At 44.2% G+C, this 26,650-nt stretch overlaps 2 protein-coding genes across 2 annotated transcripts; one reads left to right on the forward strand and one right to left on the reverse strand.

Annotated features, from left to right (window-relative positions):
• The first annotated feature begins 272 nt into the window (after positions 1-272).
• Positions 273-7,160, forward strand: GSG1 (germ cell associated 1). The gene is given in 6 exon segments (XM_029963369.1): positions 273-350; positions 475-793; positions 3,353-3,400; positions 5,436-5,588; positions 5,709-5,820; positions 6,698-7,160. Coding segments are annotated over 6 exon segments (1,023 nt in total). The 3' UTR covers positions 7,011-7,160.
• Positions 7,161-7,820: 660 nt separating this feature from the next.
• FAM234B (family with sequence similarity 234 member B) lies at positions 7,821-26,267 on the reverse strand. Its single transcript, XM_018080129.1, has 13 exons — positions 26,162-26,267; positions 23,246-23,638; positions 22,298-22,396; positions 19,518-19,706; positions 17,901-18,031; positions 17,080-17,227; positions 16,595-16,736; positions 15,818-15,961; positions 12,444-12,525; positions 12,057-12,212; positions 11,422-11,539; positions 10,045-10,271; positions 7,821-9,870 (listed from the first exon to the last, which is right to left on the reverse strand). The coding sequence occupies exons 1-13, from the start codon at positions 26,265-26,267 to the stop codon at positions 9,865-9,867; spliced, it is 1,941 nt and encodes a 646-aa protein (XP_017935618.1). The 3' UTR covers positions 7,821-9,864.
• Between the last annotated feature and the right edge of the window lie 383 nt (positions 26,268-26,650).

Raw genomic sequence — 26,650 nt, forward strand, 5'->3', positions numbered from 1 at the left:
CTCTACTTCCATAGGGTCAGTAATTAACTGCTTGAAGAAGTGTTTTGGGACACTTGGCAGCAAGATTTCTCATTTAGCTGGACAGAGCAACTCATGGTGTTTGAGGAAGCTGGTTAACAGTTTTTTTCTATCATCTCTGAGATGGAGTAAACATGATGTTTTTTCATTTTGCTCATGTGCTCAGATACCTCAGATACCTCAATGCACTCAGCGCTGCTATGTTTGCTGGATGACCCTCTCTTACCCAGTACAGATATTCAGCATACTTTGAAATGGTCAAACCTTACATATTGATCCACTGCCCTGGCTTTCAAGAAATGGTTCTGCCATGATGAGTGAGCTGTTGGGATGTTGTGAGGAGGACAGAGTCCTCATAACCCCTCCCCACAGATGCATGCTGGGAAAAGCTGGGACTTGTAAGGCTAGGTGGGACAAGTGGTTGGTGTGACGGTCCCTCCCATTTGTGTGTTGTAGATGGAGCTGCTGAAGCGATTGCCATTGCACCGTACTTTCCTGGCTGTCATCCTGAACCTGCTGGCTCTCACCCTCTCTACCACTGCCTTGCTTGGCAGCTACTGGTGCACCGGGACCCAGAAAGTGCCCAAACCTTTGTGTGGGAAGAGCAAAGCCACCCAGTGCATCGGTGTCCCCATGCCATCTGATGCAGATACGAGCAATGTTTCATCTGAGGATGTGGTGCACTACAGCTGGGAGACTGGAGATGACCGTTTTGCCTTCAGATACTTCCACACAGGGATGTGGCTTTCCTGTGAAGAGAGCATGGAAGGGCCAGGTAGTGTCTTGCTCAGGCAACCACAATTTATTCCCTTGTATTTATTCCACAGGAACTTGAAACTGAGAGGTGGCAGGCTGACAACACTTGGGAGAAAAGTCTTCTTCATTTTCCTAGATGGCAAAAGCCCTGTGCACTGCTGTGCTTGATATATTTCTGTCCTTCACTGGAATGTTCACAGAGCAGGGAAAAGGAGAATGGTTGTCTCTAGTGTGCCCTTCAGTCTGGAACAAGGGCTGTGGAATGCAAATGGTGGTGGTGATGGCAATGACTTTGTGATGGCATTGTCCATCCTGATGGGAACTTCAGTGACCCTCCTTTCCCTTTCCCCATGTTTCCATTCCTACACATTCCTAGCTTACTTCATGCTCTCCGGGGTAAATTTGTGCATGTCCTCTCAAAAATTTAAGTACAGTGATTTTATGCAGAGTTGTCAATTTTTAGCTATCACCATGAGGACTGCATTAGTTCGTGTTGTCCTTAAAACACCAAACAGAGAGGTTTTGTTTTATTAAACAGAGACTGGGCTTTTCTTAAAAAAAAAATGAAAGAGAGAAAGAGAATTACTACTTAATAGATACAGAGAAAACCTGGAGGATTTGAACCCAGAGAAACTGAAGCTAGGAGGCAAATTGACCTGAGGATTAGAGCAGCAATATTCTAGTTGGTTTTAGATGTTCTTGTGATGTTGTGACAGGTTTCATTTGTGATTTTTCACCACCTGGGACTGGCACTGTAAATCCTGAAGTGCCAAGGACTGGTTGTGCAACCTGTACGAGAACCCTTTAGTGCTTCCCTTCACCCTTGACTTGTTCCTGTCCAGATCTACTGAAGTCCTTCTGCTGGAACCTGTGCTACACCCTTACAGGTGGATGCTCTGCAGTGCACAGATGCTCTTTACAGCCTGGCACACACATCAAGGATTGGAACTGACCCAGAAGGTGGCCAGTGGAGAGATATGCATCTAAGGATATAGTGATGAAAGTCACTTTCATCAGGCCCATTCCCCTGAGCCCACTGCCCTCTCTTCAGCTCTCTCCAAGGACAAACGTCTCATCTTCTTTAAGCAAGCCACAGTTCCAGTAGAACATTTCTAATTTTCTTATCTGTTGCTGTCAGAGTTTGAAAATAAATAACTGGTGAATAAAAGCAGACAGAAGCGGGGGTTGGAGCAGAAGGGAATGTGCTTGAAACTCTCGTGTCCTAACGGGCAGGCTGCTAATTGTTGTGAGGGTTTCTAGACAGGCTGCAGAAGGAGATGTGTTTATTTGGGACTGGTTTGGGTGTTTGGGTTGAGGTGCGTTTCCATGGTGCTCGTGGGAATGGAAGTACATCCCTTGACTGATTTCTCTAAAAGACTTATCTGGCCACTGGGCAGTCCTGGGATAACCCCAATGCCTGAAGGAACACAGAGAGCATGTTACATCTGGATCACAGCAGAGCATGGGGTAGAGCATGGGGTAGAGCACAGTCAGTCTCAGCCTCCTGCTTCCTGTAAATCAAGTACAACCCAACCACTATGGCACATCTTTGAAGCAAGTGCATAGACAACAACAACAATATAAAAGGGGCTACTAAGAACAAAAGGAGTTTGAGCCGAGCTGCAGAAAGGATTTAATTATTGAGGCTAATCTCAGGATCAGTTTAGATGAGCCATTACTGAATATCCTCATTAAAGTTCTAGGTGAAGTAGCAAACTGCAAGTTAATGAGAACTGCAGATGGCACTAAACTGGGTAGCATCCTGAGAGCTGTGGATGACAGAAGTAACACAGGAGATTTGGAAAGATTAGAACTGGGGATAGAAATTAGGAAAATGAGATTCTTACATGAAGCGGAAATGTCTGGGAGAAAATATTGTGCCAAGTAGAGGAGAGGACCCTCAAATGCAGTAATGCAGTATGCAGGAAGAGAAACTTACAGATAATAATGATGGACCCTCAGCCAAGACAGTAGTTTGTGCCTGGCCAACATAAAAAACAAAGCAAATATGAACACAATTTGTCGAAATAGCATGCCTAATATGTGAGGACAGAGGATCATATTTCTGTATGATCTCTGCCACAGAAGAGGGACTTATATCTCTGTCATGAAGTATTTTATGTGGGAAGCTTGGTTTTTGTTTTTGTTTTTTTTTTCTTTGTTCTTTGAGAAGCGGTGCTAGAACTGCTCTTCTGGGATTGGGGTGAGTGGGAATTCACATCCTCAGCAGAAGTGTGGGTCTGCAATCTGTTATAAGCTACACTCCTAATAGACCTGACCATCAGTAATGTTGTCAATGAGTAGCAAAAAATTTTTATATTCAGCAGAGGCTCATAAGGTTTACGAATTGCTGAAGGTTTTTTTCTGGAAAGGCAATTTCTAGTTTTCCAGGCAGACTTTGCCTTTCCCTACTTTGCCTCTGTGAAAGTCTTCTCACCAGAGGTGAGAAGATCTGATGGCTGGACTCAGGGATGACTGGATCTATGCACTGAAAAGAAAGTGAGATGAAGATATTTTTTTTTTCCCTTATGTGCCCTGCATTGTTTTGTAAACTAATTGCTTTGATTTTGTGTTTCAGAAGAGAAATGCCGCAGCTTTATTGAGCTTTCACCACCAGCAGAGAGAGGTAAGAGCAAATCCCCATATCTCACTGTAGCTGCCCAGTGTGTCTACTTGAGACGGGGGACCCACAACATTTTGCCTGTGTGAGGACAGCAGATTCCCAAAGAGCCAGGCATGAAATCCTGGCCTCATGGTTGCTAAAAGAGCAAAGATTTTGACCCAGATATCTGCGTAAACAATCGCCATTTGTGAAATCAGTGCTGGAAACCTCAGACCCCCTCCCATATGAAGTGGGATTTTTCTCATCTAGTAACTTTCCCAGTCAGAGCTTGTCATCTTGCTGTAGTCCGGGGAAAGAGGTGGATGCTACCTGAGGGCAGTCCCTCCCACATAGGCTGCGTGTTAACTCAGTGCTTCAGTTTGGGTGAAGTCTAGTGTGGTGAGTCTAGAAGCTGAATCATCTCTTACTTTGTGGTAAGTGAACAGGACACCTGAAAGTTACCCTTTTAGGGTAAAGTCCTTGCCTCATCAAATACAAAACATCATTTAGGTAGGAGAGATCATCCCTCCTGTCACTGTCACATGTTTCGAATTATCCTGTGGATGACCTCAGTATACTTCAATGTATGTATACATATGCTATGGAGATTTTAATGAAAGCTTTTCAACTGGTGTGGGCTTGCTAACTATTCCCTGAGATGGAGGCTGAAGGCAAGTCATTTCAGAGGATGTTTGTATATGAAGGGAAAGGTCTGGGGTGCAGAGCCGGTGTCAGTGTTCAAGCCATGAGAGCAACGGCTGGAACAAATGCTGAGGAATTGTAAGAATGTATTATCATCATAATTTCACGTAGTATCATCTTAAGATGACCAGTGCAGCTGCCATTGTATAGCTGGGTCAGCACTGGAGAAGGTGGTGTGACTGCTGATTGTGGGCTGGGCTTGGCTGGCCAAGCTGAGTGCGTGCAAAGCACCTCCACAAATCATAATCAACATTACAAGACCAAATTACAAAGCATCTGTGGAGAGCCTGGCCTCACAACGAAAGGCCAGATGCAGAGGTCTCTGTGCATGTGTGGTGCCTGAAACCTTTAGAATACTTTTGGCAGTCTGATCTCTAATGAACTATTCTCCCTGATGGTGCTGCAGCAAGCAAGCCAGCTCCTTTAAACAGGGAATGCAGATCATCAATTTCTGCTAAAGAGCTGGGTGACTCTATGGCACTAATGATGTTGAGTATTCAAGTCAGTGCCACATTAATGAGGGTTTTCTTCACACTCCTTTTCCCCAGCTAAATGTCTCCTCTACAGCCATTAATAGTTGCTAACAGTAGTGTTCACAGTGCTGCTTCATTTGTCAGATTAATGTTTCTTCCTCAGTGAATCCTGTGCTTTTCCACAGCCCTACATTACAGAATGCCTTTTCTCATTCCCCTCCAAGTTCTACTGCACAGCTGTAGAACTGAGCTCAGCTGTGCACTGTGGTATCACTTAAATCCCACTCAAAATCCCAGCATGAAAGTACCTGCACTCTGTTCAAGAAGCAGGGTGAGTGGTGAATGTTACTGCCCTAGCTGGCTATCAACCCCAAAGAATGTGTTTCATTTTAATTGGGGATTTGGCTTGCAAGGGGTTTCCTGAATTCCAGAGGCCAGGTCCTGACAAAGCTGTGGATGCACCATATAGTTCTTAACTAGTTGAGTCCCAGGTTAAAAATTGTTTGCTTACATTGCTGTGATTAGAGCTCAGATGTGTTTGTGGCCAGTGTATGATCACTAGGTTTTATGCTAATACTCAACAGCTTCCCCTGTCTTTTCCCCCCTGTTTTCCTCCTTGCTGTTTATGAATAATGTTGACTTGTTCACAGATGGCATTTTAGTTCTTTTCAGCTTTGCCATGCTAGACTAGCCAAGCCATCTTCTGTGACAGATACTATTCCATTCAGCATTCTTTGAGTCCTCACTCACAGGTTGGGGCAATTGCTTTTGGGTCTTTATTGTTTGTCTTTGTTCCCTTCTTCCCAAAGTACATCCTTTAAGGATTGAGTTGGGAAAGGGGGGTACTTTCTCTTGAACATGGTTTCATCCTGTATTCCTGGCAGGAATCCTGTGGCTGTCGCTGGGATCAGAGATGCTGTACATCAGCTTGCTGCTCATCAGCTTCATCCTCCTGACAGTGGAAATGCTGCATACTGGCAATCCTGTCTGTGGGATGAAGCTCAATGCCTTTGCTGCTGTCTCCTCGGTGCTGTCAGGTAAGCTTATTACTGTAGGCTTGGAATCACAGAAGCAGGAGAGCCTCCTCTTCCACACAAGGCTGAAGTATGCTGCTCTGGCTCCTGCTGTAACTTATTTGCTTTGCTTTTTGTGTCCAGGTCTCCTTGGGATGGTGGCCCACATGATGTACAGTCAAGTCTTCCAGGCAACTGTTAATCTGGGACCAGAGGACTGGAGACCGCACTCCTGGGACTATGGCTGGGCGTTCTAGTACGTGAGCTCTGAAGCCATCTTGACCTCCCCAGCCTTCTGGGTTTCAGCCATGCCACCTGCTTCCTCCTCCTTTCTTGACCTTCTGTGTTTCCAAAGATATGGTTCTCCTACTACTAATCTCGTCTTTTCCTTATCCCCTGTTTTAATAAGCAGTTGCTGAGTTACTTAAATGAGTAGCTACCAAAGGACTGGCAAAACAATGGGGTCACATCTAAACAATTTCCTTCAACCCTACTGACTAATCAGTTTTGCCCCTCTGCTGGTTTGCCCTGTTTGGTCTCAGCTCTTCCCTGTGTGCAGAGAGCAGTGTCACACTTGTGATGATGCTCTCAAACATGCCTTGTATGACCTATCTGACTTGAAAAACAGTTGGATGACCCTTCCAAGTGTCCATAGAAAGTGTAGGTTTGATTTGCAATGCTGTACTGATGATGACGACACTGATTCTTAAGACTTAAACACTCCAGTGCCATGTACCACCCATGGACATCAAATGTCAGCATGGTGATCTGGTTACACTCAAGTAGACAAGCCTCATGTGCAGGAAGACACTGAGCAGCCCTGTAACACAGAACTTGCTTCCAAGCTGTGCTGTCCTGCTCTGACCAATTACAGATGTCCCTGCTGCCCTTTTCCTCTGCCCTGTATCCCTCCCTTCCCTGTGACAGGGATGACCAGTATTTAACCCACTGATCTAAGAAGGATCTTGTGGTGGAATAACCCCCAAGAACTGTAATTCTATGAGCCTTAGTCATTCTAGTTCATGTCCATGCCCAGCAGCTTCTGCCTTGAAGATCAGGGTGTGTCACAGTGTTCAATTCCTTACCCTACCTGGCTTCTCACAGCATGTGCTTCTTTTGTGTCTCTCTGATAGCATGGCCTGGGCCTCCTTTACCTGCTGCATGGCCTCTGCTGTCACCACTCTCAACACCTACACCAAGACGATACTGGAGTTCAAAAGAAACCACATCAAGGGCTACGATGGGAGCTTCAAGGATCAGCCTCAGCACCACCAGTGCTTCCTACAGCAAATAAGCAGCTACTATGAGCCCAGAGGCAAGGCCTTCCTTTCAGTCTCTGAGGGAGTCGACTTCTACACTGATCTGCAGCAGAAAATGCTACAGCGGGAACCAGAGCTGGAGCTGGATGAAGTCTTGGCCCAGACAATCGGGGAGGATCGTTGTTAGGGATGATGAGTGTACAGGGACAGAGCAGTGGGGTTTGGGAGGCACAAGAGCTCTGCAACAAACACTGGTGTCGCTGTTAGCAAGCTCTTGGGGGACTCTTCCTTCCTCTAAGTTCAGGGATTGAGAAGATGGGCACTGGGTTAGGGCAACCTTCAGTGCTAACAGTAGCAGGCTGAGGGTCCTCCCTGATCACAGTTTTACGGGTGTCCTCTGCTGAGAAGGGTGAAACTGGAGGGACATTTTGGTTCCAGCTGTCTCAAGTACTTTCAGGCAGAGTTGAGGCAAATATCCTAACCCCAGTTAGGACTGGGGAATAGACAGTCAGCACCATCCAGATGGCAAATTGCACTCTTTGAGTGGGTCACACTGACCTCAGTTCAGTGCTATGGTGAAAGGCATCAGTGTTCATACCGATCAGTTGCCATCCTCTCTGAACACCCTATTTATTCTTAATTTCCAGGCCCAGACTCCTCTTCTCCCTGACCCTAGATTAAAAGTCCTGCTGCAGTAGGAATGGGGGGTAGCTTTCAGACATCTCTCTCCTCCACTTTCCTCTCTGTAATGACTCCCACATGCTCCCCTCTTGCTTTTTCCCCAGAAATCTCTCATTCTGAGGTACTTTACTGTCTGCCTCTTTTTACTGTTTCTCCACAACCTTTAAGAATCTTTGGCTGTACTTTTGCTTTTTTCTTTGTTTCCATTCATCTATTCCTTCTTCCCTATCATAAAAATATTGCAAGCAACCCCCAAAAGAAACCCCAAAGTAAACTCATTATCTCTCAAAGGTGAAACATTGGTTCACATGATACATGATGCTGTACACAGTATTTATTTGCTCCACTGCAGTTCACAGTTCAAATACATTTTCCCAACAATATACAGACAGACTCTTTATTCACGGGGGGGAGGGAGAATGTGGGCAGGTGAATTCACATTAAGGAGGAGCTAATGCCACTGCACTGGAAAAACAGTTCTCTCAGGAAGAACCTCAGAAGAATAACTACTTAGGTAACAGCCGCTTCACCTTTCCCAGCAAGGTGGTGGCTGGAGAGGAGGGAAGAGGCACTCCTGTTTAATCCCTCTTATGTTACTGGTCCTCACACTTTCAGTCCTATTATGCAGCTGTATTAACTGACTGTGTATTATAAACACTAAACCCTGTCTGAAGGAAAATGCCAGGCCTAGAGCAGTTGCTACAATTGTGCTAAATATATACAAAGCTATTTACACAAAAATACCATGAAACATATACAAACTGTTCACAGGCTCTGACATTAAGAGAGCAGGGCCCAAGGACCAGCCTTGGGGCTTGCAGCTAATCTTGAAGGGCTATCCTGGAAGCTTTATATGGAGATGCAGGGATGATAGAGAGGGTGATACAGCAAGGAGAGGTCTCAAGAGCCCAGGAGAGCAAATCAGTGGTAGATGTGCCCATCTGGAAGGAGGGTCAGTCTGCCATAACCTCACCACTCACAGGGAAGTGCAGGGAGGCTAGAAGGGCACATGCCAACAGGAGGACAGAAGAATCTTTGCAATCTTCATCTCAGCCTAGCTCTGCCTAATGTCAAAGGTCAGACCTGGAAAGGCATACTGGGAAAACAGTCCCTACATTGTTGCCCTGAACTGTGGGGAACTGTTGGGGCACCAAAGTGGTTCCAGTTTATACAGTCATTTCTATCACAAGAAAATTTGTACAGATGCTCTGTAACTGCAACACAGGAGACTAATAACACATTCTGGGGCACAGATCAAAACACTAAACACACTGTGAGCAAGTGTCTCCCAGGAGTAGTCTGTTCCTCCTGGAGCTGCACACAGGGCTGGGCTGGCAAGGGAATGGCAATACTGAACTCAGAATAGGGTTAAAATGCACAGAAAATCTTTCCAGTTCTGTCTCTGTCTGAGCCTGTAAACCCTGAAGCAGTGGCGTAAGAATCAGCTTTTCTGTGACTAGATTGAGTGACCTTTACAGTGACAGTTGGGATCTGCTGGGAATCTATCCCAAAAGGGCTGTGTTATATTTGCAAAGGGAAACTCAGCCCACTGGACTGCAGTGTGATATTACAGTGACACTTGGGGTTCATACAAAGCTCAGGGATGGACAGAAATAAGATGTCAATCTTGCACTTCTACATTACCCACATGCACCTGTCCTGAACTTGGAACTGGGACAGAAGTACACAAATGCAAGGGCTGGCAAATGCTGTGGAGACCATCTTTCTCTAGATCAGGTAACTCAGCTAGAGAGCTAGTTTGTGGGTGAGTTTGGGGACAGCATGAAGAAGAGGGCTGAGAGCACAGGAGAGGCTGTAGACAAGACCAACCCTGCAGGAGCCAGACAGAGGCTTCACTCTAAAAATACAAATATTAAAGCAGGTAGTGTGGTTTAGCCACATCATTTGCCTTGACTCATCGTGGCCCTCTTTAGGCCTACAGCTTGTTTGACTGCCTGGGAATACTGTTTGGACATAAAAAGGTGTGTCCTAAATCTCATCCATAAATTAAACATACAAAAAATATACATATATGGTATAAATTAACACATATATATATAAAGTCTGGTTTTATATATATATGTATACAAATTCTAAGTTCACATTTCTGTGCTACCTGGAAGGAAGCATGCAAGAACAGCATATGGAGGGGGAGTAGCTGAACAAGGTTCCTCTGGTACATGACAGGTCTGCCTAGGACAAACCTGCCTCCACCAGCATTCCCCAGATAGCTGAAGAAAGGGAAAGTGCTTTCAGCCCCCAGTCCCTCTACACAGCAATTTTCCTGAAGATCCACAGAGCAGCTTCCTGTATTCCCCATACAGGCCACAGGTCCAACCAAAATCGGAGGAACCACCAGGCTAGAGCTGGAGAAGGAAAGGCAAACAAACATTAAAGCCAAAACCTATTACCATCTCTTTGCATCCCACCAGTCTCTTTGCATCCCAAAGAGCACCTTAACTGTGTCTGTTCTCAGGGAAGAGATCAGATGTTTTCAAGGGCCTGGATTTCATTGTGCAGGGATTCCTGCACAATCTCACCTTCTGAGGAAAGTCAACAAATTTCATCCGGGCAAGGAATCGCCTCACTTCTCCACGGCTGATTTTTGGAGTGGTGGTGTCTTTTAACCACACCATTCGACCTTGACTCATCATGGCCCACTTCAGGCCCAGCTTGCTGACCGAGAGAAATCCCGGTTGTTTCTCAGAGGTTGCAGTTGTTGTCACAGTGATGTGAAATGCATCCTTCTGGAGATCGTTAATTCCAACTGGTCCGTCAGAAAAGGGCGAGAAAATAGTGGTGAGAAGTAAATTATTACATTTCTTCCAAAAGAAATCTTACAGCCTTTAGTCAGTAAAAATGTCCATTGGACTGAGGGTATGTTCAGTCTGACTTTACAATTCCACGTACCATAGTTGATAAGGGAAATTAATTTTAAGTTAATTTTTTTTCCATGGAAAGAAACTGAAATTTAGATCAGAAATGGAAGGGACTGGTTCCAGGTTATGGTTTTGAGCTTGACATAGGAGATGCACATATTTCAAGAATGCAATTCACTCTCAGAGCTTTTTTTCCCACACCTGTTAGAAGCTATTGTTTTCCTCTATAGAAGGGGAAATCTGTAAAGTACGGGCAAGCCAGTTCACTCCATTCACTGTAGAATGATCTGTACAGACCTCAGAAATCCCAGTTTCTAAAAAATCCCTCTAAAAATTATATTCTATTTGTTCTTGACTGAACTGTGTTTTTGATACAAACCCAATTACATGTTATCACTATGTGGCAGCTTTTCCATGCTTCCTGGACTACTGGTCCCAGTGTTGGATGAACTCCTCTTTTATCCCACACTGCCCTGCATGAGTGGCTGGCTATTGGTCAAACTTCTTTAGAAAGAGCAAGGCAATCCAACAGGGACTGTACAGTCCTGTATAGATGTTAAATCCATATCTACTTTTCCCTAAAAACACAAGTTTAAATATTCTGAATTCTCCCTTACAAAAAGAAAGATGAAGAAGCAGCACGGTTGATATCCCAAAGAGATGGCCAACAAAGTGTACCTGAGATGACAAAGTTTCATAGTGTTTTTTCATGCACTGCATTAAATCATAAACAGCTCCATGGAAATCAAGGTAACTTCTCTGGTGTAAAACATGCATGAAATCAAACTTGGACCTTTTCTTGCTTGAACACGTGCAAGAAACTTTGTGGGTCTTTTATTTCCAAAGTAGGGTTTTATTTCCAAGGTAGTTCCTCCAATCTTTGGGAGGAAGATGGATCTTATTTCCCATTGTTGGCCTATGTGTTGTGGACATCGGGTGCTACCTTTAGAGGCACAACTACATCCCACTGTTTCTCACAGCTGCTTCTCTCTCCATAGTTCTTTTAGCCTAGGTAGTTTCTCCTCCATTTGTACCCACCTGCTGAAGCAATGACTTTGTCTGTTGCATTGGTGAGGTCCAAAAGGACTGTAGGAAAAACAGGATGGAGGAGATAGAGGTGGTGCAGCCCTGGGCGCTCAGGTCTGGGACCAGGTTGCTGTTAGATCGAAAGACAGACAAAAACATAACAACTGGTTAGCAAAGAGGACTCTAGCACTGCCAAAAAAATAAAGTTTTCTGACACTGTGCTGTCTTTCATGGATCAAAGAATCAAAAACTCTTGGTAAGACTGAAATCTGGCCCTGTCATATCCAGCTTGATGGGCAGAGCTACAGTTTGGAAGTTTGAGTCTCCATGCTGAATTCTGTGCCTGCATGCAGAGAAGTGCTCTGGAACTGGGAACAAATCTGCAGCTAGAACACCTCAGTGTTGCATAAAAGAATGAAATTCATACAGAAATTTTTGGTTTTGTGGATGTAAAATTTCTGTTCATAAAGCTCTATGAAGAATTTGCGCACAAAAACTCCTGTGTTTAGGCTCACATCAAAGTAAGAGATTTCCCTGACAGCCTTCTTATACGTTAGATTTAAAATTCAGTGATAACAGGAATAAAAGACAGAGACTGCATGCACTTCACAGAGAAACTTCAAAGTGAGGAAAGGATGCTTGCTCACCAAACTTTGTAACACAGGCTGTGTTTCATCAGCCCAGAAGAGAAAAACAGACTTCTTGTCCAAAGTCATGACTGAGAGTGCATCAAGTTGTTGCCTCTGCCATGGGAGTTCCTGGTTCCAAAGAGGGAGGCCGGATTTGCCATCTACCACCACCACCTCAAGGCAGGGAAGAGATCAAGCATTAGTGGGGTATCTAGGTGTGGATATATATAGTGTGCCCTTGCAGTGGCATGGCCTGTGCTGTTCCCTTTCATGCCTGTGGCCACACAGTGATGACCGTCAGCCACAGAAATGGGAACAGCGAGGAGCAAAGAATGCTTGTCTCTTTCTACCCAACCTCCCCCATCCCTATGCTACCACTGGCCTCCTTGCCTTCACCTGTTTTACCTTTTTGTTTCCATCTCCAGTCTGTGCTTGCAGCATGAAGTCCAGAGTTTGGTCAGCACTGAAGTAACCTGGTACAGGCTGGCTGTAAATTTGGAAAAAGAAACACTAAGCCCCATGGTAGGAAAAAAGGCATATCAGATGGAGGCAGAACAGTTGCTTTCATCCTCCCTTCTGCCTCTTAAAATGGCAGAATTTGCCATGCTAAAGAAGATCTTTTATCCACTCAGAGCTGTTCTGACTGTCAGGAACTGTTTGTCGGTGGATCAGAAAAGTGAAAAATGGTCAAGCAGACCATGGTGCTTGTTAGCCATTCTTCAGAGTTGTCTCTGTGGGGGGCATCCCTTGACAGGCTGCCCACCCTGTGACATGACTCTATTATTCTTTCCTTAGCATGAGAACATGTACAGTTTTGCTATGATTATAAAAAAATTACCCAGCCCTTCCAAAATGCATTGGCACATTTGACCTGCTGCTGCAAGTGGATTTCCCAGGCTGCCTTAGCTGTGTGAAGTGGATCTTAATATACTCATCAATAATGTCAGCCCATGATTCTTTGTTTTCTTGTTGCTGGCAGTTTTACAAGCCTTTTTATGACCTTCAGCAGGTTAAATGAAGTGCCCTCTCATCCTCTCCCTTCTGGGTGATATAACTTATTAATATCTCTCATTATAAGTGTTTTTTAACCATCTTTCTTCCCTTTGGCTTTCTGAGTCTTGCCTCTGTCTTCCTTCAGTTCACCACAGTTAGACACAAGGTTCTAAATAAGCATAAACAATTCCTCAAAATTCACTGAATCAGAGATTTTATGGAGAGGCAGGATCTTGTTTATGATGCATTACTGTATTTCACCCAATTAACCAAGTATCAGTAGGCCAACTTTGCCTAGATCTACCAGCCATGAGGCTTGCTACAGAAATACAAAGATGAGATGAATTCATCGCTTCTCATGACAGTCAGTTCTAATGATTAATTTCACCCAAAGAAACATACTCACATCTTCATTTTCTTGAACATGAACGGCTTTTGCTTCAAGGCACTTTTTCTTGCTATGGCAAGACTAAAATGCCTGTTAGCTCTTATTTCTTACACATGCTTATAAACTCACCTCTCGGGCTTCTCTTTGATCATATAAACGCACTGACTTCAATCTTCCATGCTAAAGCATTTTTTCCCAGACCTTTTCTCAAGAATTTGGCAACCAGAATGAATGCTTTCAAGGCAGTATCATGAGACACTCCTATAGCTTGAAAGCTCTCCAGTAGCAGAAGGAAGTAGTAAGTAATTCTATCCTACGGGTATTAACTCAAAACATCTCCTAAGGTGCCTCTTCTCATGTCCCTTATGGGTTACAGTCAGTGGCACATCCCACAAAGTGAATACAGATAGACATATGTATATCAGATGCTACCAATCAAGTGAAAAATCCCCTGGGCACTTTCTCAAATGAACCAGAAGGCTAGTAATTATTCCTGCCCAACAGTAATCCCCACAGAAATCTGCTATTAATCCTCTCTCATCTGAAACATCCATTTACAACACAATTTGCAACTGCTTACTCAATTTCATGGTCTCTGAACTTCACTCTTGTTTTATGACTACTGATTCTCCTTTATGGTTTTCCATGGATCTTGTCAAAAGCTATCTGGAAATGCAGCACATCTGCAGCAGCCACATTTTCTTTTCCTGAGATTGTTCCCAAAGGTCTGGACTCAGTCTGCCTGGCTCAGTGTGCTTGGGGCAGGTATACCCAGGGAAAGGGGGGCTCACAGCTGGCTCTGTACGCTTTGTCTGACAAGGATTTCAGTCTGACTCTGTGGTAACATCCCTGAGCTGAATTTGTCCCCCAGTCTGTGTTGCTTAAGCAGAACTTTTCTAAGTTCTAAAAAAACCCAAACAAATCTCTTAAATAAATGATTGTCCACAATATATTCAGTCTAGCAGATTTTGTCTTTTTTAACTCTGAGAAAACAGGCAGTCCAGGGCTTTAGCACAGTGGCCTTGAACAAGAATTGCTTGCATTATTTTTCAATGTCTTTCTGGCAGCTCCTCTACATGTGTTGTAGTCTGTCCCTTGGGAGGTCATGGAACCAGGAAGAACAGGGCTAGAGAGCAGCAACCTGGAACACTAGTTACTTAGAGATGTTGTGAGTTACTTAGAGATGTGAAGTTTCCATCCTTAGAGATATTTATAACCTGTCAGCACACAGCCCTCAGTAACTTGCTCTAGCTGAGCTTGCTTGAGCAGGTAGGTGGCTTAAGCAGTCTCCAGAGGAACCTTCCAACCTTAGCGATACTAGTAAAGAATTTTTCAACCCTTCTTGATTTATACTCATAAAAATTTTCCAATGTATTAGTGGGTCCACTAATTTCTTGTATATAACTGATTCTATGGCATCTATGAAGTGGCTTTGCTTAGTCAGTACACACTTACCCTTTAAACCAGACTCCATACACATCCAGAAACCTGCAGATTCTGGGCCCCAAACACTTTTAGTCCATTTCCTTTCCCCATAGTGTGATCAACTAGCCATAAGCCACTCTTAAACTTGTTGCTTATGTTGCCTATCAGCCCTCAAGAATGTGGACACTACCTGAATATCAAACATAGTTGAACATAGATTTTTTTTTTCCTTAATGAAGTTCTAATGCCTTCTTCCTATTTATGCTCTTGACAGTCAGGTAACACTGAGCTGAGAGCTGCTTTCTTTATTCTAGATAGCAGTGCAAATAATTTGTTTCCCACATAATTTCCCTCAATTGTGCCCAACTGCCCTTTGCAAATATTTAATCCTGGGCAAGCTGAAATTGCTGGTTATTATCAACCCACAAGATCTGGAAAATTACTTAATTTCCATGTGTGATATTAGAGAATGAGCAGTATTATTTCAAGGTTTACATTTAATATAGATGGTGTGCTGACTGCCAGCAGAGTGCTCATTTTCAACTTTCAAGGAACATTAAGATCCCTGGGCTATCCTCAGACATCTTCTCTAAATACTTAACATCACTAATGTAACTGCTCCTCTCTACTGAGCTGGGATGTGGCAGCCCTGGACAGCAGATGGGCTGAATCACACATCAGTAATCTGAATTCCGATGCCACATCGTTCCCATGACATCAGTGTTGGGTACCTGAATCGAGCCCCTTATTTGTGATCACTCACAAGCACACAGCTCAAGTTTCCAGTCTTCTTGTTCCTTGCTCCCCCTGCCTTCCTCACTTGATAAAAGATTCACACCTCCAGTTCTTAGATTCCTCTGCAGACTTGGAGGATTCCTGTCAATTACTTTCTAAGGAGGACATGTGCTTACAACTAGAAGGCAGGAAATGGTACAGGAAGAAATAGGACAGAAAAACATTCCCAGTAAGTAACCTGCTGATATTCTGCAATTCCAGGGTCCAGCGGGGCTCCAGGTCCTGTCCCCCCAGTAGAATCAAGCCCTCTTTGGTTGTGATGAGCAGGTTGCTGCAGTTTGTGTCAGGTGTCTTCATTGTCTGCAGGAAGTCAACACCTCCACTGGGACAAATGGAAAGCAGAGAGGAAACCAAGGCTTGTATCTGCACATCTCAGCATGAGCTGCCTGTCCACACAGCAATTCATCTTACTTAAGATTTGAACTATTCTTGGAGAAGTCTATCTTTTCCTCAGTGATGGGTGTTCCTCAGTTAAGTGAGCTTAATTCAAGTGTGGGGCCTTGTGAACATTATGATTTACTATAAACAGCATACAGTTTGTGAGTTCACATTTGTTCCCACCCTTTGTTCCTATCCAGGCTGACCTGCACCAAAATTTGGCAGTAAAGAACGAGCTGAGAAATTCAGGCCCACACAGGTTGAGCTTCCCAAAGAGACTCCATTAGCTGGGAGCACCTTTTTTTTCCCCTTCAGCTACACTTATAGGATTGAAGAAAGGAACAAGGAGTAGGAGAAGCTAAGGAGTCCCTTTTATCATACTCTGCTCTTCTTTTGATAGGACAACCACAGAACAGGGGGGAAATGATCAGTTCCCGACAGTATTCCCCAGTTATCAACCAGGCAATGAACAGAAGGACAGTATTGAAGTAGAAGGGACCATTTCTAGGAGCACTAAGAAGTGCCTACCCTCCCATTCCTCTCCCAGAAGGAGCAAGATGACAAATCCATCTTCTACCTGTAAATGTCAATGAGCTCTGACAGGTTGACTGATCTGCGCTTTTCCCACTCTGGCTCCTCCTGCTGCAGCATTGCAGGAAAGCTGTCCCGGTTTCTGGCTTGGGTAAAGATATCCTTCAGGGCAACTGCTTGAACATTACCTGCCATGAAGAGTAAAGATGAAGAGTCTTGACTGTAAAAGCTAACCTAGTAGAACAGGGGGTGATTTGGACCACTGCAGTTGTTGCAGAAGGCAACAAAATGCCCAGAGTTGGAACCTCCCTGGCATGATGTGCCTTTTGGGAAACTTCAAGGTATTCCAGGCTAACAGGTATTGGTGTTCCTGTACTTTTCCACACCATGGCAGTAAGACTTATTCCTATGCCCTCCTAGCTTGTACAGCAGAAGGCATGGTAGAAATATCCAAGGCACGCTGACCATTTTAGATAAAAACTAATGTTTTCTCAGTAAGGTGAAGTGCTGGAGAGGTAAGGTGCATCTTACCAAAACCAAACAGGATGTAGATGGCTCCCCGGCTGGTGACGTGGACTTGGGGGCCAATCACTTTCCCTTCTCCATTGGTGCTGTACTTCACAGGCCCACCCAAAGCAGTCCCAGTCTTTCCTGACACCAAGATGAAAAACATATCAGGCTGCAAAGAGAGAGATGTAGAGGTTTTTATCAGTGCTTTCATGCACCTGTGCACTGAATCTTCCCCCAGCCCCACAGCATGAAGCTCCACTGAATTTTTTCCCTCTCAACAAGGTCTAGCTAGCGTTCTCTTTCTCTTCGCTCAGTCTGGTTTCCTGGACATCTTACATTCAGGTTTTTCTCTTGATACAAATGCATCAAATATGGAAGGGACTTCAAAAACCTGAACTCCTCTAACAACATCAATGTTAGAATCGTGGGGAGGAATGAGCATAAAGAAAATCTGCATCTGAATTAATCATGCAACTATTTTTCTTTCTTTTGGGTAAACTAAATGCTCCTTTCTCCAGAGATCCATCCCTACACTGCTGCTAAACACTCACTTCAAACCACGCATTCATTGAACAGAAACAGATAATTCTCAAATCTCAGTCAGGGATAAATAATGACCCTTCTGTTCACTCCCAGCTGTCAAGAAATGCTCGTAGTGTCACTACTATTGTTTGATCTAACTGCTCTGACCTATTGGAAGAAAAAAGTGTGCTTTTCAGCAAAGAAATGAAAATTAGGGGCTCTTGCAGCTCCTGTTACAGTTCTTCCACATCAGGCTCCCTGTTCTTCCTCCAGATAGATAGTCAAGGTCTCTCCAAAACTTGAGTAGGGATATGCTGTACCTGTATCTCTTTGAGAGCCAGAACAACAATATCCCTAATCCCATCTCCATCTACATCTGGAAGAGTTGCAGCCGGTGCAGCCAGGATCCCACTTGAAAGGTGGATAGAGTTCAGCGTCCAGATGGTCTTGCCTGCAGTAAGAACAGGAGGGGAAAGAGACCTGCAGCACTTGTGGAAACAAAGGGTATCCCTAGAAGGTTGCACAAAACCTTCCTGAAGGAGGCAGCAAGAGAGCTTATTTCCCCTATTCTCTGAGAAGAGGAAAGACAAATCTACAAACTGGGGCAAGCTGCAGTAGGAAGAAATATTCTTCTCCCAGTATTTCTTCAGACTGTCTTTGAGTCAGGCCTCAGGTCCTGCTGTGCATCCTTCTTAGCATCTCTCTAGAAATACCTGAGCCCTAAACAATTCCTGAAATATCAGAGAATATTTCAGGTTCATTTTTGGAAGGAGAACCTAAATGAGAGTGTTGCTCTGCAGGACAGCAGTTGTTTGCCTCAGCCAGCAGTAAAGGCTAGGTAGATGCAAGGAAAGGGAACAGATGGGCAGTTCTGATATTCAAAGTGCAAATCTGTGTCTCAGTTAAATTCCCAGCAGCAAATTACCATTCCAGCATGGCAAGCTCACTCCACCTCAGGGTGAAAGCATGTTAGCAGACATGATGTCAAATGGTTCAGCAGTCCAGCATGGACCCAGCTGGAAACTCAGGAAAACCAGATTTGCAAACTTGCAAATAAACACCCCTAGAAAAGGGCAAAAATAAAATTCAATGCCTTTACTTTTCCATCAGTCTTTTGCTAACACTTCTGCTTTTTCAATCTTAAAAATGCTTTTCTGCTGCTGCTGCTCTGTAGAATAGGGTTTGACCCTGTATGACAAACTAAAGGCCAAACCTGTACATTAATAACATTAACTACTGCTAGTAAAGGAGACAGCTCATGGTCCTGACCATGCAAACACTGTGCAAGTAATCTGGTCCCTAAAAGCATTTGAAAGGTAGATGCCACTGCTCATTGACTGGATCTGTCACTTAAACCCAAGGTTTCTTATATGTCTCCATTCTCTGTTCAGATTCCAAAAACATCCCTATACCTACCTATGAATATTTCTGCCAGTGAATTCATGTGGTAGAACAAACAGCAATCAGAGAATGAAGATGCACATGATCCAGTGATTAAAAATGCAATATTCATTCACATCTAATCAATTCTTCTATGGTCCTAATTTCTCTGTACGATTTCCTGGCTGTTGTGCATATACTTATATAACTTATCCAAGAATGTCGTTGAGTTTTGCAGTGCTGTGAGGTAAGTGATGGCTTGTACTAACAGCTCAATGCTGATGAGAACAGACTGTACCTATTCTTTATGACAGGGTAAGATTAACCCTTTGAAATATTCTGAGATGGCAGGATGAACATGTTGCCACAGAGCTACAACGGTTTGGACTCTCTTATCACATGTAACTAAAAACTCATTAGTGTTTTGATTTCTTCCTGTATGCCACTAAGTAACAGCCACCATGATGTGCCGAAACTGAATCATTCATGTTTATTGGTCCTCTAAAGAAAACAAAAAAGCAGTAGCTTATTTCTAATATGCTGGTAGTCGACTGTACCTGTGGGGGCGCTGAGAAGGCTGAGGAATTTTGATGTTCCTGTAACAAGGCAGACAGGCTCTGCAGATGCCCCAAGTGATAGCCCATTGCACTGCACACTCCGAGTGTCCTCTGGAAGCTGGATGGACCATAAGGTGCTGCCATTCATACCAGAAAGTGCCACCACAGTTACAGAGGGTCTAGAGACACCTAGAAGAGGCAGGAAAGAGAGAGTGTAATCCCTTGGTATCAGAGGCTGTGACTGTGCTGCCTTTCGTCCTTGTGTTTGGTTCCAGTGCTAGCTCCTGGAGCTGAGTGGCTCAAGACAGCCAAATCCACACTGCCTGAAAATAAAGGTCAAATCTCAAGACTCATGGCTGAGTCTTTCTGCCTGCAGAAACTAGTAGTAATCTCCAGACAAGTTGGGCTGCCAGTTAACAGTGCAGACAATCATGGAGGTTGGACCTGAGCTCACAGCAACAAATATCGTCAGCTGGGCACAGAGAACCAAGTTCCTGGGGACAACGTGCTCAGTTGTGGTGACTTCCTCATGTGAAATTTACTGCTGTCAAACCAGACTGATTCTTCTGATCCCTTATCCCTCAACAAAACAGCTAGCACCAAGGGGAAACCTTAAGTGACTCCCAAGGCAGATATCACCTCATATGAAAGTCTTGGCTTGTTTGTAATTCTGGAGCAACAGAAGGTGATTGGTAGTCTGAGAGCTTTTTCCTTTGTTTTCCAAATGAGTTTTATTATTGTGAAAAACAGTCTGAATGCAAATATAATTGGTGTAACTCAGGGTTCTTTTTCCAATTCACCAGTTAGCACAAAATAATTGTAAAATAAAGTACTCTGTGCTGCTTCAATTGACTGTTGGCTCTGATTCCAAATGCGAGCAACTTTTAGCTCAGCCTTCCCTCAGACATAAGTGTGGTTACTGTAAACTCCACCTAGTATGGTCATATCACAATTTAAGGTGAACTCCCACACATTTCAAAGTAACAACAGTGCCAGTCAACTTCTGTCTTATTAGCAACACATGCAACATGTGACCTGACTACACAAAGGGCATATCCGTGTCACTGGCTAAATACAAGTCTGAGTCCACTCTCTAAATCAAACTTCCTCTCTTCTCAAACTGAAAATCATGTGGTTTACTCTAAGGGGTTGCCCCAGGTCAAGTTATCTTTGTTATGTTGGTAGGGACCAAGAACAACTAACTCCTGAATGCAGCTCACAGCTTTTCTGTGTACAAGCTGGAGAAACAGCTAACAGGTCATAGCTTACTCCATCCAGTACCTATCCCAAGCTTATCTCTACTTGACACTGTGTGAATGCTCTGAGCACAAGCCACAGGTGGGCTGATGTCCAGCTATGTGGGTTTAGGATTGTGATGTGCTTATACCTGTTTCAGTATTTGGTTTTTGTCTTCCAGCATAGCTATAGCCCAGGAGGCAATGAGGTATGACTAGTTCCACTGACAGCATGCTGAGAACTGTACATACCTATATCTGTAATGAAAGATAAATACAATGCAATGGCAAAAATACTGAATGCAAGGACAACCTACATGAACTGAATGCCGCCTTTATGCCAGCAGTATCTCCCTCTCTCACTTATTTTTTAAATTACTTTACGGTTTTCTTTCTGTTCCTAGGTTTTCTTTCTATAGTACTTGCTGTGAAATACCAAGGGCCTTGCTTGTGCCATGGAGAAAGGCATTTTGCCAATCTTCTAACAATATTTTTATGACCCTACTCTTTGAAGAGCCAAGGCATTTTGCTCCCCTAAGAATTTTCAGATTCAGCTAATATCAGGCAATGGGCAGACACAGTATATCAGACAGCTGGTAACCTTCAGGACTTCAGAAGCCCAGTGCAATAGGATGTCACTGGACTTGGCAGCCCCTGTGTAACAGTGGCCAGTATCAGCAGGCTGCTGCTATGTTACCTGAGGGGTGTGAGGATTAACAGAGAAAGCAAAGCAGCCAGGAGGAGGAAGCAGGGTGATACCTGCTAAACAGCCAGGAACCGTAGCTTCCCCATCATCAGTCTATTATCTGTGAATTGACAATGATTTGGAGCCTGGCAAGTGTATGGACTGACCTAAAAAAAAAGGCAGAAAAATTAAGGTGTTTCCTGCAACACTGACCTACAGCTGCTCTAAAAAAATCTGTACTGCTCCCTGTTGGCAAGCTACTCTTTAGTTCAGAAGAACCGGGTCACTCCTACAGTCAGCTTGGCCACCACTGTTCCTGTTGCCAACTCCCCTTGGTAATGACCAGGACACGGGACCACTGATCAGGAAAGAGTCAAGACCCTACCACTGAATCTCATTTGTGACCTCTGTCAAGCTGCTTCCCTTCTCTGTGCTTCCACTTCTGTGCCTGTAAAATGGAAGCAGTTGGACCAAGCTCTTTTGTGAAGGAGTTTGAGAGATAACAAGGGGGAAAAAACCCACACCTTATTTCCATTTGCTATTTGTGCAGCAGTGCTTTCTGATCATTCTTTCTCTGTTCCCAAGTCAAGTGTGCACAAATGCAGGACAAAGAGATGAAATTGCCCCGAAATAAAGGCAAGCAGATGATGTTGACCCAAAAGGTATGGGAGCACAGGTTTGCAATGAAAATTATAAGCATGACCAACCACGGGCACAGTACACCAGCAATTTTTAAGGAACTCTGAAAAGAGTGGTGTAGTGGATTTGCAGCAGCAGAAACTCCTCCAGCGTAAGATGAACATACAAAGGTCCGTACTGACACATAAAAATTAGGAATGGAAAGCAGGTGTGGTGCTTACCCATGACACTGGCATTCATCAAGGCAGTGAAGACAATGAGGATGTCAGGGAGCCCATCGCCATTCACATCACACAGTTCCAGTGGAGATAATATGCCACCTGCAACAATTACAGAGAATCACTGCACTGTTGTCAAAAAAGGCCACCCGGCTCATTTTCCACACTGGGAGAGGAGGGCTGGTCCAGAAAAGAGGTTCATGGACAGTCAAGCCTCACGAAGTCTGCTAGGGAACCACCAATGCCAGGCAGCTCACACTGCATGGAAAGGCAGACATGTAGCATCTGGGTCAAAAAAAAGAAAAATGGAGGAGCTAACAGAAAAAGAGTTATATTTTCTACTTCAATTTCTGAGGTGATGTAGGAGCTACGTATCTTATGAAAGGCTTAGATTTGGAAGCTGGGACAGAAAGCAAGGAGGGAGAGACATATCTAGACTTGGCAGAAGTTAGTTCACAAACCACTGCTACTTTACTGAAGAAGTCAGAATGGGAGATACTTTAGAAATGTTATCAGTGGCCTGTACAGGATAACAAAAGGTCTCGAATGTTGATTTATGGATTCAAGCAGGATAAAAAGACAATTAAATAAGGTTAAACCAGTTAGAAGACACAAAGACTTCTGTATTTTAAAGTGGGCTGGGCCATTCCCATCCGGAACAGAGCACACCATCCAGACAAAAAGGCAGGATGGAGGAAGAGTCAAAATAATTTTTGATGTTGGCAGAAATAAAATTTTGTGGCACTATTATCTACTGATGCCAGATTTCACAGGCTTCAGTTTGAAGAGCAAGCAGGACATGCCCACCTGTCTATTATCTCAGAGCATCTGCAGTGATGAGGAAGGGTCTCTGCTGTGACCTGGCTCTGCCAGATAGGTCTCTCCCACTGATGCTCAGCCTGGGAACTGCCACCTCCCCTACACCAGACGCCATTCCTGGGGCTTCCTCACCTGCTCCCTGACCTAGGTTGCGGTTCCAGGTGTTATGCAAGTCTCTAGGGGGACAGGGAATTAGAAACGCACACACCAACACAAGAATCATCGAGATCACCACAGTGAGCAAAAAGATTGCTGTGCGCAGGTATGGCATGAGGGAGGGAGCAGCCTTCTGCTCCAAACTCCCAGCTGTCTCTGCAGGATAACCCTCAGGCGCACTCTCTGACGTGTGCTGCTTTGTCATCCCAACCTCCACATCAGAATCAGGGTCCTGTATCTCTTCAGGGGGGCTCTTCCCATTCTTGACCCCCCCATTCTTCTGGATGTTGAGTACAAGGTCATCTTCACTTTCATCACTGTCAGCCTGAGTGAGGGGATCATATTCCCCAAGGTCTGGGCTCTTCTTTCCTGAGAAAAGAGATGGAGAGAGAAAATAAAGCATAAGTTCCTCACTTTTTCAGGATCTCAGTGGAGAAAAGGCTGTAGTGGAAAGTGATACCAAAGGGATGACAGAGCAGTCTGCATTTTACATGGATCCAAGTAAGAAGTGTGAGGGAAAAGACAGAGTCTCTCTATGTTTCAGAGTAGCAGCTGCAGGAAAAAAAGGTGCTTTCAGTTTACTTCCCTCAGATAAATGTATATATATATAATCAATATATATGTATACACACACACACACATGTATGTGTATATATATGGAATTCATGGTTGATCTAATTCTAATACTTTCCTGATTGGTAATGAGATACATGAACACGAGTACCTAAAGAACATGAGTACCTAAACCGCAGCAGTCTTAACTTTAGGGTCTGAACTCCTTTAGCATTTGCCAGCCTCTAATCCCAACACAGCCCCTCTTCACTTGTAGTCTGTGTTCTCTGAGGGGGCCTCCCTCTGTAACTCATTTTTCACTTCCTCCTCCTGCCTGGTCCAAGCAGCACTGCTGTCTACCAGTGTGCCACATCTCCTGTCCTGCTTCATGAGGGATAGAAGGGATAGAGCACTGGGCATGGTTTCTTTGAAGTGCTGGTAAAAATGGGTATTGGTTCCCTGAAAATGAGGGGAAAGTGATTTTACCCTTTTGGGCCAGTAACATGCTGGTGTCTGGAGGAATTGGGCTGCCCCTCTAAGACACCTGCTTCTCTGCACGGCTCAGCTCTGCAAGAGAGAATGCTCCAGCCTCTGCAGTAGGCAACCACAGCGCACCTGCTCTGTTCCTGATCCCAGCAGAGCCAACAGCTTGTACTTGGCTGAAATAGATAACTTAGTATTGATCCCTTCAGGTGGTGGTAGAAGAAAGTAGCTTAGCTTTAGGTGTCTCCTCCACAGATGCCTGGCACATGGACGACTTCTCCCCTGAGCCCTAGACAGCCACAGGGAGTGTGGTGAGGGCAGGTACAGAGTCCAGTCATACACAGCGGCATAAACCCAGTGCCATCTGTTTATGAGGACAGGCAAGATCACGCAGACTTGCTGCCCTGAGCTACGAGTGGAGGGTCACGTCTCAGGGAGCTGCCCTGTGCCACCAGGCTGGGCATGGAGCCATGGCCACTGTTCCAATGATTGCAGAGTCTCAGCCTATTTCTCTCTCTCTCCTGTTCCAAGGTAGGACTTTGCTGTCCCAGATATCTGCCTCATTTCCCTTTGCTTAAAGCTGATCTGAGACAGGAACTAACTTGTGCAGAAGACGCCTGAAGTGATACATGCCTGAAGTGATACATGCAAGGCATAAACAATAAGCAAAAATATACACACTGTAACCTCTCTCTGACACTAAGATGACGGGAAGGTTTTATAAAGCAAAAATTTAAGGACTTTCATGATTATTCTTCTCGAATAAGATAATATCCCTTACTTCTGGTTTTCTTATTAGACAAACTGAACAGTTACAGATGTACTGTAGTATCTAGTTAGTGCAACACACTCATTTTGCATAATCTAGAATGTATTTTGAAGCACGTGTATCTCATTTCTTTCTCATTTCTCACCCCACAAAAGGACCTTTGCTTCCCCTTCCTGTACCACTTATAAATGGTATTCAGTGTCAGTTTTAGGATTTAAGAAAAACTGTCAATCCCACTAAAAGTCAAATGCTCCATACTAAATGGAACAGCCAGGACAACCCACCTACACTGAACAGAAGGAAGCAAAAATATCCAACAAGATCACATATCTAAGTTAGACTCTTCCTTTTGAACTAGGGGCTTCTACAAAAGACTCACGTCAAAATAATCTGGTGCACATACATACTCCAGAAATCTGTTCCTTGTAGAGGCAGTGCACCCAGCCAAAAAATACTCCATTCCTGTGGTTGGGTCTGGTCTGACACACTGCACTGTTTCACACAAGTCTGCTCTAAACAGGTGTACAAAGTGTGGGCTTTTCAGGAAGTCTGGATAACCTGGGCTCCATCTTGTGAGTGCACATAAGGCCACTGACCTCGGTGGCACACAGGTCTCTGCTCAGGGATTGCAGCATAAATTTCACAGATGTCTATACAGTAAGTTGTGCTGACAGTGACTGAAAGACTACTCAGTGAAAACAAAAAATTCCAGAGAGGTCTTGCTGCCAGGATATTTGCAGCTTCTTACTACAGATCCAGATGTGCCAGTTCAAGCCAGGTCAGAATGGTATGAAAAACAAATGTGGCTGGTCCCTCAGTAAATGGTCAAAGTTGGACAGTTACATTAACTAGACTGCTCCTGATTTTGGAAACTGGTGAGCTTTGAGTAAAACAACTCAAACCATACTTACACTGCACATATACAGTGATTTGGTAAATTATTTTAACTCCAGACAGGCAACCCAGAAGACTGAAACCTGCTGTTCATCCTTGGAGCAACTAAAAGCATTGGTAACAATGAACTTTATCTAGAACAGTTTTGTTCTGGATCTTTAGGAAACAGAAAGGACCTCAAAACTATGGCTCACCCACTTCTGGAATGGCAGGGATTGAGACGTTGTCACCATTGACAATGCTGTCAAATACAGACAATCTGTAATAGGAACACCTGTCCTGCTGAGAACCACTGATCATCGGCTATAAAACAGCTACTACACAGTAATGACAGCTTTTGATGATCCACATAAGAAAGAATCTACTGAATTATAGGAGAACTATACAACAGGATGCTGATAAGTCTTAATTCATGTCTAAGCCTGACTAGGAATCAGAAACTGGCACTCGTTCACCCTACCTTTCCTCAAAAGGTTATCTAGCACTCCCACAAGGCACAACCACTCAATAAAGTCAGTCATAAAATGCCCTGCTGATTTTTTAAGCCAAAAGGAGGGAAGACACTGCCCTTTAACAACGGCTGTTGGAGCACTCACCTAGCACGTGTAAAACACAACTGTAAATCTAATCTCAGAGGCTTCAAACGCTTATCTCCCACTGTTCAGAGAGAACCCTACCAACCA

Source organism: Manacus vitellinus, unplaced genomic scaffold, assembly GCF_001715985.3.
Source record: "Manacus vitellinus isolate BGI_N305 unplaced genomic scaffold, ASM171598v3 scaffold_5_pilon, whole genome shotgun sequence".
Lineage (NCBI taxonomy): Eukaryota > Metazoa > Chordata > Aves > Passeriformes > Pipridae > Manacus > Manacus vitellinus.